The following is a 17152-nucleotide window of genomic DNA, read 5'->3' as shown; positions in this document are numbered from 1 at the left end:
CAACAGGTGAGGGGCCGGGAACCGGCCCAGCACCTGTTGGACTGAGGTACACCGCCTGGGTAATACCTAGGAGGTCCACCCTCCCAGGCCTTGCCACCGGGCTTTCCGGTGGGGCAAGTTTATTGCTTGCTGCCTGAGGCGCCCCGACCGGGGAATGCCGACGGGGTTACTCAGGCAATTTTTTAAAATTGCAGGAGTGCCCCTCCTTTAGGGGAGCCTGCGGGGTTCCCACTTTTCCGGCCTTGTGCCACATTTTGCTGATGTGGGCAGCAAATAAATATCAACCCCACATATCAGACCTTGGTCAATGTAGGGGCAACCCTTCATACCAATTGTCACTATCCAGCTCCTTACTCCCCGGGGAGTTGGTCTCCATTTCCCCTTCACTCCTCACATTAAAAATCGGCCTTGTGCCTAATTTGCTCAGTGGGAGAGCAAATAAATACCTCAAAGTGTAGTATCTGTTCTTCAGATGCTGTACTTAAGATAATTTGCACCAGTCAATGGAGGGGAAACCCTCTATATTGGGACAATTGTTATTTTTGGTAACCAGAGTGCCTCCTTTTTACCTACTTTTAGGGGAGCTGGTTTTGACCCCACATTAAAAACGGCCTTGTGCCTAATTTGCTTTGGTGGGGAAGCAAATAAATACTATAAAATTGTTAAAAGGACGCATCTTCAGAGATGAGTTCACACAAACGCCAACTGTTTGCGAGACACTTTCCTTTCTTTTCCTGCAAATACAAGTTTTTTATTTTTATTTTTATTCTCGCCGGCGATGGAAGAGAGAGAGAGAGAGAGAGAGAGAGAGAGAGAGAGAGAGAGAGAGAGAGAGAGAGAGAGAGTACAGATCGATTCAGAGATGAAGAAAATAAATGTCAGAAAATGCAAAAAGAAGAAACAAAATGTTACATTACATAACTGAAACAAAAAATAATTAAAAGAAAAAAATAATAAAAAGGGCCAAAAAATTATTTTTCAATCAGAAATACTCTCCTGAAATTTTATTTAAGTATCTCAATGAAGACGTCACAATTTTATGGCAAACAGTTACTTCCGGATATATGGGGAGGCGGGGAGGTCAGGTCTTACAAGGGAGGTCACTCTTGTCAGACATTTGATTGCCAATTCAATCTCCATAAAACCTGTCACTTAGGTTAAACGGCTTTCATTCGCAACAGAAACAAAACACATAAAATTGTGATAAAATATTTCCACCCCTCATTATTCACTGTAAAAATGTGAACCCTTCGTAAATGAAACATTTGGGTGCGAGAATTAAATCTGATGATTAATTTTTATTGTAGCGAAAAAAAAAAAAGTATAATATAAAAATGCCTACTCTATGAAAATCTTCTGTTCCGACCAAATCGGAGTCTTAAAATGACTTTATTTCTCAAGTCTAAAACTTCAATTGTGATCATCTGCTAATTAAAACCAGCACCTACAGTAAATAATAAATTATAACTATGATCTAAAAATAATATCCATTATATATATGTATTAAATAATACTAGCGGGACCTGTGAAAAAGTATCTCTACCAGGGGATGCCAACGGGGCTGTCCAGTTGTTTTTTTTTTGCAGTTCAAAGTGTTCCTCCTCAAAGGCGATATCCGTCTTAAGAAGGACGACCCCAAGAGCAAATATAGTATTGTGGTAACGGTAGTGGATAAGCTGATAAAATCTTTATCCATTTGAGGTTAGATTAAGTAGAAATCCCTTAGAAGTTAAGGATTAGAATTAAAGCTACGTGTTCAGAATGTTATGAACACAGACAGGAAGTCTTTGGTGACGCGTAAGCTTACAAAACCTTACTCTTGTTTCTGAACTGCGAACGATAGTGGTCGTGTTTTGAACAGCTACACTTTCGCCTCTAGGGATGAGTTAGGGGAGATCCAATCCACAGGGTATTCAGTACTCTGTAAAAGAATAGCCAAATCTCAAAAAAAAGTTGTCCATCTAATCGGTCCCACTTTATCAACTAAGCTCCAGCCCCTGTCTCATCGTCGCAATGTTGCATCACTGTGCCAGTTTACAAATATTTTAATGGAATGTGCTCTGATGAACTCGTTTCACTTGTACCCCTTTAACGTGCATACCCTAGACAAACCTGTTTAGCAATAAGATCTCACCCCTTCACTGTTGTTTTCCCTAAATGCCAGAAAGCTTTCTATTCTAATAGTTTCTTCCCCAAACAGCAAGACTTTAGAATTCCCTTCCTGCTGCCTGCTTCCCTGGCTGTACTGATATGCAGAAGTTTAAATGTAACATAAACAAATATCTTGGTAATCTTTCCTAGACATGGCCCCAAATAGTAGCCGCTTATGCCCAAGTGGCGATATGCTTTGTAAAGGGTGAACATGAGTAGAACAAAAAAAAAAAGAATTGCTGCAGCCGATCAACTCTTTTTAGCTATTTAATGTGAAAAGATAACTAATATCTATCTTATATGATTAATTGAAGACAAGTTGCTTAATTTCCAAAATTATGTAAAAGACGATTGATAATTTCTATTGGTTCGCTATTCTTGATTATCATCTTCACAACGTTTCGATCGATGTAACCTCCAACTTTCTTCAGATGCATCTTTTTGGACTTGGGAACCTATCTGGAATTTCGAACTCTTTATTTAATCTATGGAGTAGATTCTTCTCATTCTAATTACAGGATGAAATGATAAATGTGTCGCCCTAAAGAAAATAACACTACAGCTTTATTTTAAAACTTTTATTGAAAGAATTAATACAGGTTACTTGATTATGTAGTAGAGCTGACATCTATTCAATGTAGTCGTCTTCAGCCTCAATCATTGCCTCGATACGGGTCCAGAACTGGGAGCATGCCTTTTCCACAAGCGCTGACAGGATGACAGCGATCAGGCTGACTTTGGTGTTGTGGGAGGTCATGTTGGTGATGTTCTCGATGTATGACCAAACAAAGTAGTCCAGCAGGTTCAGGTCAGGGGAGGAGAGAGGCCAGTGAGAGAAGGGTACAAATTCATAGCACTCCTTCTGAAGCCAAACCTGGGTCTCTTTGGAGTGGTGGACTAGTGCTGAGTCCTTTTGTCACATCCAGGGTCTGCCAGCAGCCACCTGATTGTACCAGGAGATCACCACAGTCTTTAGTACATCCGAGTATATTTTGGTGTTGATTTTCAAGCCGACTTTGAAGATGTGACGTGGCCCTCACTTGAAACCACACCAAAGGCCATAACCGTGGCCGGAAACTTTATTTTCATCACCCTGGGCACGTCCCTGTTATGTGGATTTGCATTTTGAGGGTGCTGGCAATGGTTCTGTTGTCATAAATTGGATTGGTAGGGAGCATGGGTTGTACAGCGGCGCATCTCCGATCTCGCTCATTGAACATTGTGTCACTTTCAGACATGATAGAAGGCTCCTATTGCTTTTGGAATTTGTACACAACTGGCTGACTCGTAGATAGTCTGCAACAAAATAGGGTCAGCTGCGCATGTAATTGTGAGGCAAGGGTTGCTCAATCTCCAAACACACCTCTCCTGAATCGACACTGCTTGAGTCCAGGATGATTGGAAACAATGCCGAGATAAGCGGAGAGCGCATACAGCACCTGGAATTCTCAAATAGTCATCCATTTTGTACGGACCAGGCTCAACGTTGCTTATTTATACTGCTATACTCGGCTTTATAATAAAGACCAATGTGTATTTGTATATAAACATACAATTCGCCTCATCATGTAAAATTTAACAAGTAAAAAAAAAAATAGAGAACAAAACAATTTTAAGTGGTTAATGAAAAATGAGAACGTAAAAAGATACCCGGCCGAGATATCGAACAAAATGTCAGGTTCATAATTTTTATTCAAATGACTTTTTCATACATTTGATAATTATTTTGTTGTTTTGCACATTTTTTCTCAAATGTACGCTGTCATCAAAATAATTTCTCAATACATGCAACCTAGACATCCAACACATTGTCGAGATATCTCGTTCCTTGTTCACTGATATATAGCTTGGATCCTGTGTAGTTCTAGGAGGTTCACCCTCCCAAGCTTTTCCTCCTGTCTTTTGGATGGAGTAAGTTTATTGCTTACTAAGTAAGGTACCCTGACCGAGGAATGCAATGGGGCTACTCAGGCAATTTTCTAATAGGCCAGCATACTCCTCCTTTAGGGCCACTGGCTTGACTCACTACACCTTCCAACCTTGCGTCACATCTTCCTGCGATGGAAAGCAAGTAAATACCAATAGCCATGATGAGAATAGTCATCAATCTAATCTAAATCATCGATCTATATGGCGAATTTTCTAAATTACACACACACACACACACACACACACACACACACACACACACACACACACACACACACACACACATCTATGAATGAATTTGCACATGCACAAAAGTAATAGAAATATGTCGGCAAGTTAAAATGAACATTTTGCATTTCAACTCGACGACATATTTCTGTACGTGTTAGTCATCCATCCAAACAAAGATTTTACTCGTTATAAACCATCCATGGTGTATGATTACTATTTCCTGTTAATTTCAGTGTTATGTGACCAGTGGTTTAAGAGTTTATCGGTTAAATATTTACACACACACATTTGCTGTTTTTTCTACATAGATGATGATAAAAATATGAAATTTCTGTTGGAAAAATATTTTAATGACTAATTTTATTTATTTATTTTTTTTTTATTTTAGGTTGAAGGAAAAGTATTGCTCCCTTGGTGTACAACCCCGGCATATCTTGATGACGACACATCCCTATGAAAGATGAAATCCCCGATTTTTTTTCTTTTGTTATTGTTGCATACGCAATGTTGGTGTATCGACATTACTTATTATGTGAAAGAAGAGCAAAGTCCCGGCACATACCTGGGGGATATTGGTGCCGATTCCAATCTTCTGGCCACCCTGCCACCAGAAGAACACAGCATGGTTCGGTTCAGCCTAATACAACAGAGATTAGCACCGGTTCCGGCACTCTTTCGATTGTCCAAAAAGACTGGAAAACTCTTCACTGCCCAGCCGATCGACGCCGAGGCACTTTGCGCGTTTAACGCAGATTGCTTCCAAATCCTGACAATTGCCGCCCGAGGTGCGGGCTATTTTATGAAAATCCTCAAAATCAAAATAGTTATACAAGACATAAATGATAACGAACCGACTTTTCCAGAAAAAGAGATCCAGATCCAGTTCTCCGAGGCTGACGGACCGGGTATCAAACGAATGATCCCAAATTCTATTGACAGCGATGTGGACCCACTGAATTCGCAGGTCAGTTACCAGCTAAAAAAGAATCCAAAGGACCCGTTTTCCTTAGTGATGGAGAAAAGTGTCGACGGGATATCTGACCTGAGCATCATATTAGAAGATGTTCTGGATCATGAAACTAGAGATTCTTACGACGTCCAGTTAATTGCAAAAGACGGAGGAACTCCTCCGAAAGAAAGTGTTTTAAAAATTCATATAGTCGTAAAAGACATCAATGACAATCCACCTGTTTTTACTAAAAGTATTTACAATGTATCAATCCGGTACGAACACAGCAAGTCAACACCAATTGTTGTTCTGTCTGCTACGGATGCGGATGGCGAAAAAAATTCACAGATTTCCTACCAGTTGAGTCCGAAAACTTCCAGTCGAGCCCTAAGCCACTTCAAATTAAACGAAGTTACAGGAGAGGTTTTCTTGTTAAAAAGTTTTGAACCAGGCCAAAATCCAGCCTATAAATTATTCGTCCGTGCAACAGATAATGGAATCCCCACCCTTAGTGCGATCGCGACAGTTTTGGTGAACATCATTAACCAGCAAAACACTGCTCCGAGAATTGATATTAGTTTTGTCTCGGATTTCTTCAGAAATACGGCATCTATTTCCGAAGATATTAGTATTGGCAGTTTTATTGCTTATGTCATGGTCACCGACAACGACGTCGGGAAAAACGGAGAGGTTAGTTGCAGTTTGGACCACCAGAAGTTCCAGCTGCAAAGTCTTGGAATGAAAGAATACAAAATCACAATAAAGGACGAATTAGACAGAGAACTAGTGGACCATTATGAAGTGGCCATAGATTGTTGGGACAATGCAGTGCCACCACTTCTCGGACAGAAAAAATTTGCCATCAAATTGATGGACACCAACGATGTGAGCCCAATAATACCAAAAGATGCGTATATGTTCTGGATCTACGAGAATCTGAAACCAAAATATCCAGTTGGAAATATTCCGGCAACTGACCCAGACCTGGGAAACAATGGAAAACTGAGTTACTCGCTAGAACATGACAGCAAAGATAAATTCCTTCCGTTTGAAATCTCGTCGAATGGATTCATCTCGACAATTATATCTATGGATTATGAATACCAAAATGTTTACAATTTCGACGTTGTTGTAAAAGACAACGGAGTTCCTCGGTTGAGCAGCACTGCTAACGTGACCGTACAAGTCCGAGACGAAAACGATAACCCACCTTACTTTACTTATCCTAGTGTGAATCCTTTTACGCTTGCAGTCGAGTATTATCCGCATCGTTCGAAGAACATTACATTTTTAAAGGCATTCGACTTGGACAGTCGCGAAAATGCGTTTCTCAAATTTGAAATATACTCGGGCAACGAGCATCAGTTATTTGCTGTCAGCCCGTACACTGGTGCGCTGATGTTCGCAAAGGCGGCAACACGGCACGACTCGGGAAACCATCCGCTAGTACTCATAGTTAAGGACAGTGGATCACCCATGCTGTCATCGACAACACGGCTTATCCTGAACCTCACCGTAACAAACAGAACGTCGGCGATCCAAAACGCGGTGCTCACAAAGACCGACGAGAAAATCCATGTTAATGTACTCATTTCAATTCTGGTGATTTCTGTTCTTTTGTCCGTCCCCGTGACAGCGTCACTCTCATTTTGTTTCATGCGTCTCAAAGAACGCAGAGATGCTCAACGGCAAAACAAAATGGCCCCACCTTGTAAATGTAGCCACGATCACGGCCATTACATGTGTCCATCGCATGAGACTACTTACTGGTCAAACGGCTCCAAGACCACGAGCAATGACACCAGCACAAGCACACTTCTCACAAAATCAAAGAAAGGAATATACTCGACAGATGATTTAAAGAAAAAAGGAAAAGATACAACTTCGGATGATATATACCAGGTAAGTGTGTGAATTCTTTTCTTCTGAGTTCCTATTTACTTTGCCTCTCCACGAGGGCAGAGGTAGACACAAGGGTCGTTTTTTTAATATGGAGAAAGGGAACAAAAATAAAAATTGTTTCAGTAATGAAGGATTTCTCCTCTGCTAACCGAGAACAAGTGCAGTATCAGAACATATACTACACTTTGATCTTGGCCTGAAGGTCACGAAATCAGTGAAAATCCTTCTCTTTCAGGTTGTTCTCTATTATTTCTATTACGATAGCGTGTGTGTTATTTTCTGTGTCATGCTTACATCCGGGTCGTTTAATTGTTATGTACTTCCATTTCTTGTAATTAATATTTTTACCAAGAATTCTTCATAAGCTTCGGTTTCGGTTTCGATTATAGCTGAAGGAATTCTCTCTCTCTCTCTTTCTCTCTCTCTGTCTGTCTGTCTGTCTGTCTGTCTCTCTCTCTCTGTCTCTCTCTCTCTCTCTCTCTCTCTATATATATATATATATATATATATATATATATATATATATATATTCAGAAGTTTGTGATTCAGTTTCGATTCAAGATGATGAGCCCAAGTCATATAGATATATTTTTTATTTTTGAAATCGCAACTTTATAATATATAAAAATCGATAGAACATTAACTCTATAATAATATATACGAAATCTGCAAGAATTATATCATATTTAAGCGTATTTTACGACCTAGTTACGCCAGGCGTCCCTGCTGGCTTAGATAAATACTTTTGCAGTTTTAACAAAAGAGCTACAATAATATCAGAGCGTTTCCATTTACACTGAACATCTACTGAATGCCAACATCAATATATTACATATGAATCAGTTCCCCGTGGAATTTCCACAGGTCCCGCGAGACTCTACTATTATATAAAAGGAACCTCTTCTGTATGTGTGAGTGAGTTCATTCCTAATGGCCTCCAAAACGGCTGGGCCGATTATTATAAAATTTTACAGACATGTACTATATGTATCTGGCAGTGTTCTTAGATAAGTCTTATTTCGGAATGTCTCCGATAAGTATTGAAAGTCTCTAGTTGAAAAAAGTTCGATTTTGACCAAAGTTAACACCTTATACAGCCTAACACCACAAGTGCATTTGAGAAGTTTTATTACAGCACAAGCTGAGAGACCCGGCATATAAAATCAACAGTAGGTTCTTTGATATGACAAGGGCGTGTTCGAAATTAATGTTCGTGTTTAATGCACAAATGAGCCATGATACCTGATTTTTTCATTTTAAACTTTAATTGAAGCCATTATCACTGCACAAGCAGAAAGGGCAGACATATAAAACCAAGCCGTTATATATATAAAAAATAATTTTATAAAAACAACAATAGGTTCTCTACAGTGCAATCTTGATTACATTGTATTGTGGACTAATTCAGTGTGGGGAGGCATGTGAAGCTTCCTCCTAGTGCACTGCGATGGGTCCCCAGCAAGAGCAGACAATCGATTTAATTGAAAAATGGGCGATTTCACTGATAATAAACATGAGTGTGTGAAACATTTGTTGATCAATCATTCAATCCCGAGCAACATCGGGTCACTCTGATAAGATATATATATATATATAGATATATATATATATATATATATATATATATATATATATATATATATACTCCTATAAATTTGTGTTATTGTGTATGTTATGGTGTTATTGAGGGGAAGGGCATTTCGGGCCAATCGCCAGGTCCGAGAGAACCCTGAATTGTTCAGATGACTCAAATCTGGCGCCCAACTCCACACAGAGCAAATCTCACTCTACTGCCAACCCAAATGCGCATATAGTGGGTTGTCAGCGGCCCTCGCTCACTAGGCCCCTATGGAGTTCCCTACAGGTCACAAGGTCGTTGGACCTTGGTAGTCGTTTTAGCGCAGCCTGGCACTCTTTTAGGAAGACAAATTCTCCCCGCGGCCTGTGACAGCTCTGGACAGACAGGTCAGAACAAGGTCAGGAAAAGTGGCAGTAACACAGGGTGCCACAGTTGATCATCTTGCATATAGTGGCTCAGGAAGGCCAGCCTCTCAGCATCTCGATGACACTTCAAGTCCAACATTCCCAAGCCTTCCTCACACGGATGTAAAATACAGACCTGCCTGCTAACCCAGTGCCTTCCTTTGGCCCAAAGGAGCAAGGACAAGAGTTCAACGAGAGCTGTTAGGTATTGTGCAGGCAGGGGAAGTACGGCCAGTCTGTAAAGGATGAGAGGAAAGACATACGTGGCGCACACCTCAGCTCTACCCTTTAAGGAAAATTTGCTAGGAAGCCACGAGTTAACCACAGCCTCCACCTTGACCATGAAGTAAATCGTAAGCTAAACGTTTTGGTTTCGAATCTCGGTGGTGGCGCACAAGTCATTATTTTTTTAAACTTTATAAATCATTACTATACATTGGGTCCACACGATAAACACCCGTCTAGCTGAAACCACTGTCAAAAATTTTCCCCACTCTTTAACTGTGCCAAAACCAAAACGTAGATTCCATGAACAAAGCTTCTTTTTTAGAAGTGCACGCCAGTGGAACTCTCTTCTGTCTGCCTGTTTCCCACCTGACTACAACTTGGATGTCTTCAAGTCCAACATAAACAAATTCCTGATGAACCGCCCCCTAAGTAAGACACTTTATCAAATCTCCAATACTAACGATTACGACAATACTATCCCATTGATTACTGTACATGCAATAACCCTTATCCCCGAGTGGCTTCCGGGCCTTGATAAGTGGTGACTTCTATGTAAAAAAGAAAAAAGATACAAAATCTGCATTAATCAAAATATAATATGTAAGCATATTTTGCAACCGGGCAATGCTAGGTGGCCTGCTAGTATATATATATATATATATATATATATATATATATATATATATATATATAATGAGCAGAAAGAGTTTTTTCATTTTTTATATTCAACCGATCTTATAAATTCACCGTTTCCTTATATAGTCTCTTGTAGTGATAGCCAAAAAATGTCTAATGTTGTACCTATAAAGCTGGTTTTATATAGTTGAACACTGTTGATGTAAGCTACTGTAGGAGCTTGTATTAAAAACTGTAATTACGCGTCTCAGTGACGCAGCTGATCTGCTGGCTGGTTAACACCATTGAGTTAGAATATTCAGGGTTGTCAGTTCGAGCTTATCGATAGGTGGACTGGTTGTAATATGATGTGTTTTTAAAAGACAAAATAAGTTTGTATATGGATATAAAATTGTCTCCCTTACAAAACTTTCACGAGAAACACTTGCTTGGCTGAAATCACTATCAATAATTTCCCCCATTCTTTATCTGTGCCTAAACCTAAACGTAAATTCCATGAACAAAGTTTCTTTCTTAGAACTGTACAGCTGTGGAACTCTCTTCCGTTTACCTGCTTTTCAGCTGACTACAATATGATCGTCTTCAAGTCCAATGTAAACAAGTTCTTGATGAGCTGTTCCAGTTAAGTAATCCAATTTACCAAATTTACACTTCTAACGATTATTATGATATTCTCCTTTTGACCACTGTACACTCTTTAACCCTAATCCTCGAGTGGCCACTAGGCCTTTATAAGTGGTGATTCCTTTGTAATATATATATATATGATTCAAAATGGCATACTGTAAACATAAGGTATTTACAGCTTCTCTTCCAATTTACGGATTTTAATCATGTCAAATCGCACTTTATTTCCTTTTGATGGATTGATTGTTGCTATTTCTTCTGATGAGTTAAGGGCAAAATAGATTCACTGACTGATATAATAATTAAGTGATTGATTTTGCGCTACAAAACAGATACTGTCAAGAATTGTAAACGTCAACTGAATTAAAGGAATAAATTGTAAGATGGTCAACATCATGAACTTTGGAATATAGACTTTTGTCATTGATTCGCTATATATATATATATATATATATATATATATATATATATATATATATAGGCTGTCCAAAAAGTCACTGAAGTGTTTTGAACTTAAATCGATTGTTTTATTTTTGATTATATATTTTTGTAATTTCAATACAGTCTGACTAATACATTCGGAAATTAAAAGGAAATGCAAAATTCAAACAATCTTTATAAGGAAAGCGTTTTAAACTGAGCAGAATGTTGCGTAGTGAGCTTCGACATATTCCAAGGTTCAACGTTGTCGAATCGATGTTTCAGGATGCTGCTCCACACTCTCTCGCACTCTTTCCCTATTCGCATTTGTGATGACGTTTCAAGGTCTGCCAGCTTGCAGAAGATCAAGTACAGCTCCTTGGTCTTCAAATTGGCGCACAATGTTTCGAACTGTGTTGTGACTTGGGCTATCTCTAACATGAAAATCCCGTCGATAAACTCTTTAAATGAAAACAATTAACCCCTGATTTTCGTAAAACTGTTTTACAACTTTCGTACGTTATTCAATGATATACATATGCATAATTAACTTAAAAAATATTATCTATAAAATATCTGAAATAGAGAAAAAATAATCATTAATGGTAAGCTGACAAAGATTTTTAATGTTCCAGTGACATTTTTGACAGCATATATATATATATATATATATATATATATATATATATATATGATGGACTCTCCCGTCGATTTCGACGTATGAGGTTCAGACAACCCATATTTCTAAAACTCATTTATGCTTTTGCCTCTGATGACTTTTTAGTCCAGCAAGGGACTTGCAGACAAGGCCACAAATGGAACATGAATGTGGATTTAATGCTGCAGATATTGGTTCGGCTGGTAGTCATTTTGCTCTTACTCTGTTTTCTTTCAGTTGCCTTAAGCTTTCAGATTGAAACCTCTGGAGACCTTCAAAACACCTTGATCTCCATCCTTTTCGGTCATTCACCTCATCTTCAAGACTCCTGTATGGTATGTTCACTGCAGACAAGTTACTCTTCAACTTGTCCTTGTACCTAAGCCAAGGACGTCCGACAATTCTTTTACCACCCTCAAATTGACTGTACATCGCAATTTTTGGAATTCTGTCATCGGGCATCCTCAATACATGACCAGCCCACCGCAATTGTGATTGAATAAGGAATAATTCAATGCCAGATATTTTGCATTTTGTGAATAATTCGGCATTTGATACCTTGTCGCGGAGGCTAAGACCACATATGGAGCGTAGACAGCTTTTGTGGAAAACATCCAGCTGATTAATGTGATGTCTGTATGGAGTCCATGACTCAGATCCATAAAGAAGAATGGAAAGAACAACAGCACGGTAGACAAGGATTTTTGTGTCTAGTCGAATACCCCTTTCGTTCCACAAGCGATGGCGGAGATTTCCAAAGGCAAAAGTGGCCTTAGCAATCCTGTTGACAATTTCATCATCAAGAGAACCGCCCTGGTTCACCTTGCTACCAAGGTAAGGAAAGGATTTGACATAATTGATATCATGACCGTCGACTCTCAGCTTGTGCGCAGGAAATCTATACTCTGGTGGATTTTGCTTTACGCCTTCAACTTGTTTTGGGGTAGGGTGTGGCTGATGCACTACCTCAGTCTTCCTTATGCTAATTGTCAGGCCAAAGGCCTTGCACGCGGCTGAAAATCGATCAAGAAGAACCTGGGCTTCCTCAAAGGACGTGGCTACCAGTGCGGCATCGTCAGCGAAGAGCAAGTCGCGAATAATTTCGGTGCGAAGAAGAGTCTTGGCCTTAAACCGTTGATGGTTAAATAAGCCACCGGATGACCGAAATTGAAACTTGACACCAGTGTCCAAATCATCAAATGCATGTTTCAGCATTAGTGAAAAGAAGAACGCAAAGAGGACTGGCGCCATTACACATCCCTGTTTGGTCCCATTCATAACATCAAATGGATCAGACATCATACCATCTGAGACAACACTGGCCTTCATCCCCTCGTGAAAGGAAATGATCATGTTCAGCATGTTTTCTGGAATACCAAGCCTTCTTAAAACTTGCCAAAGAGCATCGCGATTCACAGTGTCAAAGGCCTTCGTCAGGTCAACAAACACCATATACAATTCCTGATTTTTCTCACGGACCTTTTCTGCGACCTGACGTAAGGAAAATATCATGTCAATGGTGTCGCGACCCGACCGAAACCCACACTGTGACTCTGGATACACCTTATCAATGAGACGATTTATGATTCGGTTTAGAATGAGCCTAGCCAGAATCTTTCCTGCAATTAAAAGCAGAGATATCCCCCGATGGTTGTCACAGACATTCTTGACTCCCTTATTTTTGTAGAGATGTTTGATGCAGGCATCTTTGTAGTCCTGTGGAACTCCGGCTGCTTTCCATATCTTTACAAAGAGAGCATGGAGCTTTTTTACCAGCACATGCCCACCATGCTTGTACACTTCAGGCGGAATTGGATCCTTTGGTGATGGGGACTTGCCAGAAGCAATTTGTTTGATGGACTCCCATACCTCCTGATAAGCAGGTTCCAATGACAATTCTGGAATATCTGGATTCTGAGGAATAGAGGACACAACATCGCTGTCAATGACAGATGAGGTGTTTAAGACAGTTTCAAAGTGCTCCTTCCAACGATTGAGAATATCTGATTTATCAGTCAGCAATGCCTCTCCATCGGCTGTGCTTAATGGGGAAGCACCACTTTTCTGAGGACCAAATACCTCTTTCAGACCATCATAGAAGGCTTTCGTGTTCTTGCTGTCAGCAGCTCCCTGCAGTGCAATTGCCTTATCGTACCACCATTGTTCTTTCATAGCTCGGAGAGCTCGCTGTACCTCACCTTTACACTTTTTGTAGGCTGTGTGCTTCACTGTTGAGTTTTTGTCCTCAATCCAACATTTGTGAGATGAGTGCATTTGGTTAATCAGTGCTTTAAATTCATCGTCACTTTCGTCAAACCAATCCTGGTGTTTTCTTTTCGGTATTCCAAGGACTTCTACTGCTACAGCTTTAGTTGCTTCTCGCAATGCTTTCCAAGAAGATTCAACATCATCAGTTACATCAACGCCCTCAAGGTTTTCATCAAGCTTATTGGAGAGCTCAGTTCTCTTTTCCCTGGATTTAAGAGGCTGCACATCAATGCGTTTGGGGACTGTTGATCTTTTAACTCTGTGCCTTCGCACATGCAACGACAGTTTACTTCTGAGAAGGGCGTGATCCGAAAGATAGCAAAAAGTGTGGAAAGAGCGAGTGATTTTGAAGTCACTCATGTGCTTCCGCTTTGTTATGACAAAGTCAATAAGATGCCAGTCCTTTGAACGAGGATGCATCCATGTCGTCCTCCGATGCACAGGTTGTTGGAATATGGTATTGGTAATACAGAGGTCAAACTCCCTACAGATTTTAAGAAGTCATAAACCATTTGCATTTACCTTTCCTATGCCAAGCTTACCAAGTACACCGGTCCACGATAGATGGTCACTACCAACACGAGCATTGAAATTGCCAGCAAGAACGAGTTTATCATGGTGTCGAACTCTGGAGAGGACATTACGGAGGGTATCGTAGAAGTCATCCTTCTCTTGATCTGAACTGGCTAACGTTGGGGCGTAACAACTAACTAGCGTCACCCTGGTGTTTCCTTCTAACTCTAGGGAAAGAGTTGCCACACGATCAGATATGCCTTTGGGAAAAGACGACAAGGACTTTGCCATCTTGGACTTAATGGCAAAACCAACGCCTGATTGGCGGGGTTCATTTTCTGCCTTTCCTAACCAAAAGAAGTCATATCCACCCTTTTTCTCTCGAAATTGAGAATTGCCAGGCAAGCGAGTTTCACATAAGACAGCAATGTCAACATCATACCTCTGTAACTCAAGAGAAACAAGGGCTGTCTTGCGCTCGGGTGCAGCATTATTATCCTGGAGGGTACGGACATTCCAACACCCTATTGAGAGATTCTTTATTGAGGTTTTTTGTCGTATTCTATTGTTCTGACTGCATAACTGGATAACCAGACAGCTGCAGCGGGCGGCCAAGTTAAGTGGTGAGCAAGCAATTTTTTAGGGCTCCTTTTATCGCCCCCTCCCCGCCACAGGGAAAGCAGTGCTATCCCTAAATAGGGCTGCTTTGTCCCTGATGGAGGATACGAACAGCACAATTGCTCACAGGTTTGTGCTAGAACGGCCATCTACCATCAGCCGCCACTGTGCAGAGATCCGGCTGAGGACTTCCAGTAATATCCTTTACCTGTCCCCGTCGCTTTCACTCCATCGCCAGTGGACTTCTTGCAGGACAGTATGAGGTTTTCATAATGAAATTATGACAGGCTGTCCGAAACCCACACAAAGGACTTGATTAAAGTGGTGAAGGCTCGTGTAGGATCATCCACACTTTTTGGAACTGCTGATTAACTTACTCGGTGCAAACCAATTGCCACAGAACAAGCAGACAACAACCCTCAGGTTTGATGTAAGAGTTTCCTTATCTTAGTCGTATAACCGCGCCCCCAGACACCAACCTGGTAATTTCCTTGTATCGGCGCAATATATAAGTATACATACACACATGACTATCCACTTATCAAGTGTTTCCTTTTCAGATTAAATATGTTTTTAACTCTTTTTCAAAGTGTTTTTAACATGTTTTATTAACTATTTGCACCTATATATATATATATATATATATATATATAGGTGCAAATAGTTAATAAAACATATTAAAAACACTTTGAAAAAGAGTTAAAAACATATTTAATCTGAAAAGGAAACACTTGATAAGTAGATAGTCCTTAATCCGCGGAGTTTTGAAGAAATATTTTCTTTCTCATCAGAGGGTAGTAATTAGGAAAATGTGGGATCGGATTTTGCATACAAAAGTATTTGATGAAACTGCAAGTAAGTCAAAGATCTTACTTGATAACAAAAAGTGAAGGAGAGGGAATATGGTGAAGAAAAAGGTGATTTCACGTGAATCGATAGTCTGGTGAAAGGTAAAGTATCCAATGACGGTAAATTATTTGATTATATATATATATATATATATATATATATATATATATATATATATATATATATATATATATATATATATATAGAGAGAGAGAGAGAGAGAGAGAGAGAGAGAGAGAGTCTAAGGAGCAGAGTATATTACTAACACAATTAAAAGAAAAGAAAACAGTTCTCGTAATGTAGATATATAATAAACTCGATAGGCATATATATCCTAGAGCTATTTTAATATTGAGTAAGATGATTTTGATAATTTACAATTAAAATTAAAAATTAAAAATCGATTTCATAAGGAAGAACAAACAAAATCAATAAATTGTACGATCGTTTCGGAAACGATGTTTTTATTGAGATAGACATTGAATCTTAGACAATAATTTTATCATATAGTTTTTTGAAATAAAGTCTCCTCATCAGCAAAACACCCACCTAATATTTTTGCTGGTGAGGAGACTTTGTTTCAAAAAACTAAATGATAAAATTATTGTTCAAGACTCACTATCACAATAAAAACATCGTTTCCGAAACGATCGTACAATTTATTGATTTCGTTTGTTCTTCCTTATGAAACCGATTTTTAACTTTTAATTTTAATTATAAATTATCAATCATCTTACTCAATATATATATATACTTATATATATATATATATATTTATATTTATATATATATATATATATATATATATATATATATATATATATATATATATATATCCTATCCTGGATGCCCGGCGTTGCCCGGGGGTTTGGAGCTGTGTGTTGAGCAAAAAAAAAAAAAAGTGGTAGTAGGTAGGCAGGTTCGAACCCGTATCTCGTGAAAACTCGTCGCCTCTGTTGAAAATTTTAGGCAGACATACATACATTCATACATAAATTTAAACAGACAAGTGAGATTTGTATTATAGATGGCATAATCATGCTGACTCACCGGTTCCTGTTAGATCACCGAAATTACACATCATTGAGTCTGATCAGTACTAAAATGGGTGACTATTTGGGAATACCAGGCGCTGTATGTGCTCTCTGCTAATTTCGTCATTGTTTCCAGTCATCCTGAACTTCTTGCGA

The 17152-nt window shown here is 39.3% G+C and overlaps 1 protein-coding gene and 1 long non-coding RNA gene across 3 annotated transcripts in view; one reads left to right on the top strand and one right to left on the bottom strand.

Annotated features, from left to right (window-relative positions):
- LOC145242651 (protocadherin gamma-A11-like) overlaps positions 1–17152 on the top strand; it is a 275878-nt gene that overhangs the window by 176873 nt on the left and 81853 nt on the right. For both annotated transcript variants that reach the window (XM_080105773.1, XM_080105774.1), the window contains exon 2: positions 4700–7162. In XM_080105773.1, coding sequence (XP_079961899.1) covers positions 4772–7162 — 2391 coding nt within the window. In that variant the 5' untranslated portion in view covers positions 4700–4771. The remainder of the gene's footprint in view (positions 1–4699; positions 7163–17152) is intronic.
- LOC145242658 (uncharacterized) overlaps positions 1–17152 on the bottom strand; it is a 320876-nt gene that overhangs the window by 252480 nt on the left and 51244 nt on the right. The gene's annotated exons all lie outside the window — the stretch shown is intronic.

This window comes from Euprymna scolopes, chromosome 21 (assembly GCF_053919585.1).
Source record: "Euprymna scolopes isolate OS-2025 chromosome 21, ASM5391958v1, whole genome shotgun sequence".
Classification (NCBI taxonomy): Eukaryota; Metazoa; Mollusca; class Cephalopoda; order Sepiida; family Sepiolidae; genus Euprymna; species Euprymna scolopes.
Note: the sequence above shows the minus strand (reverse complement) of the source record. Positions and strands in the feature narration are given on the sequence as shown.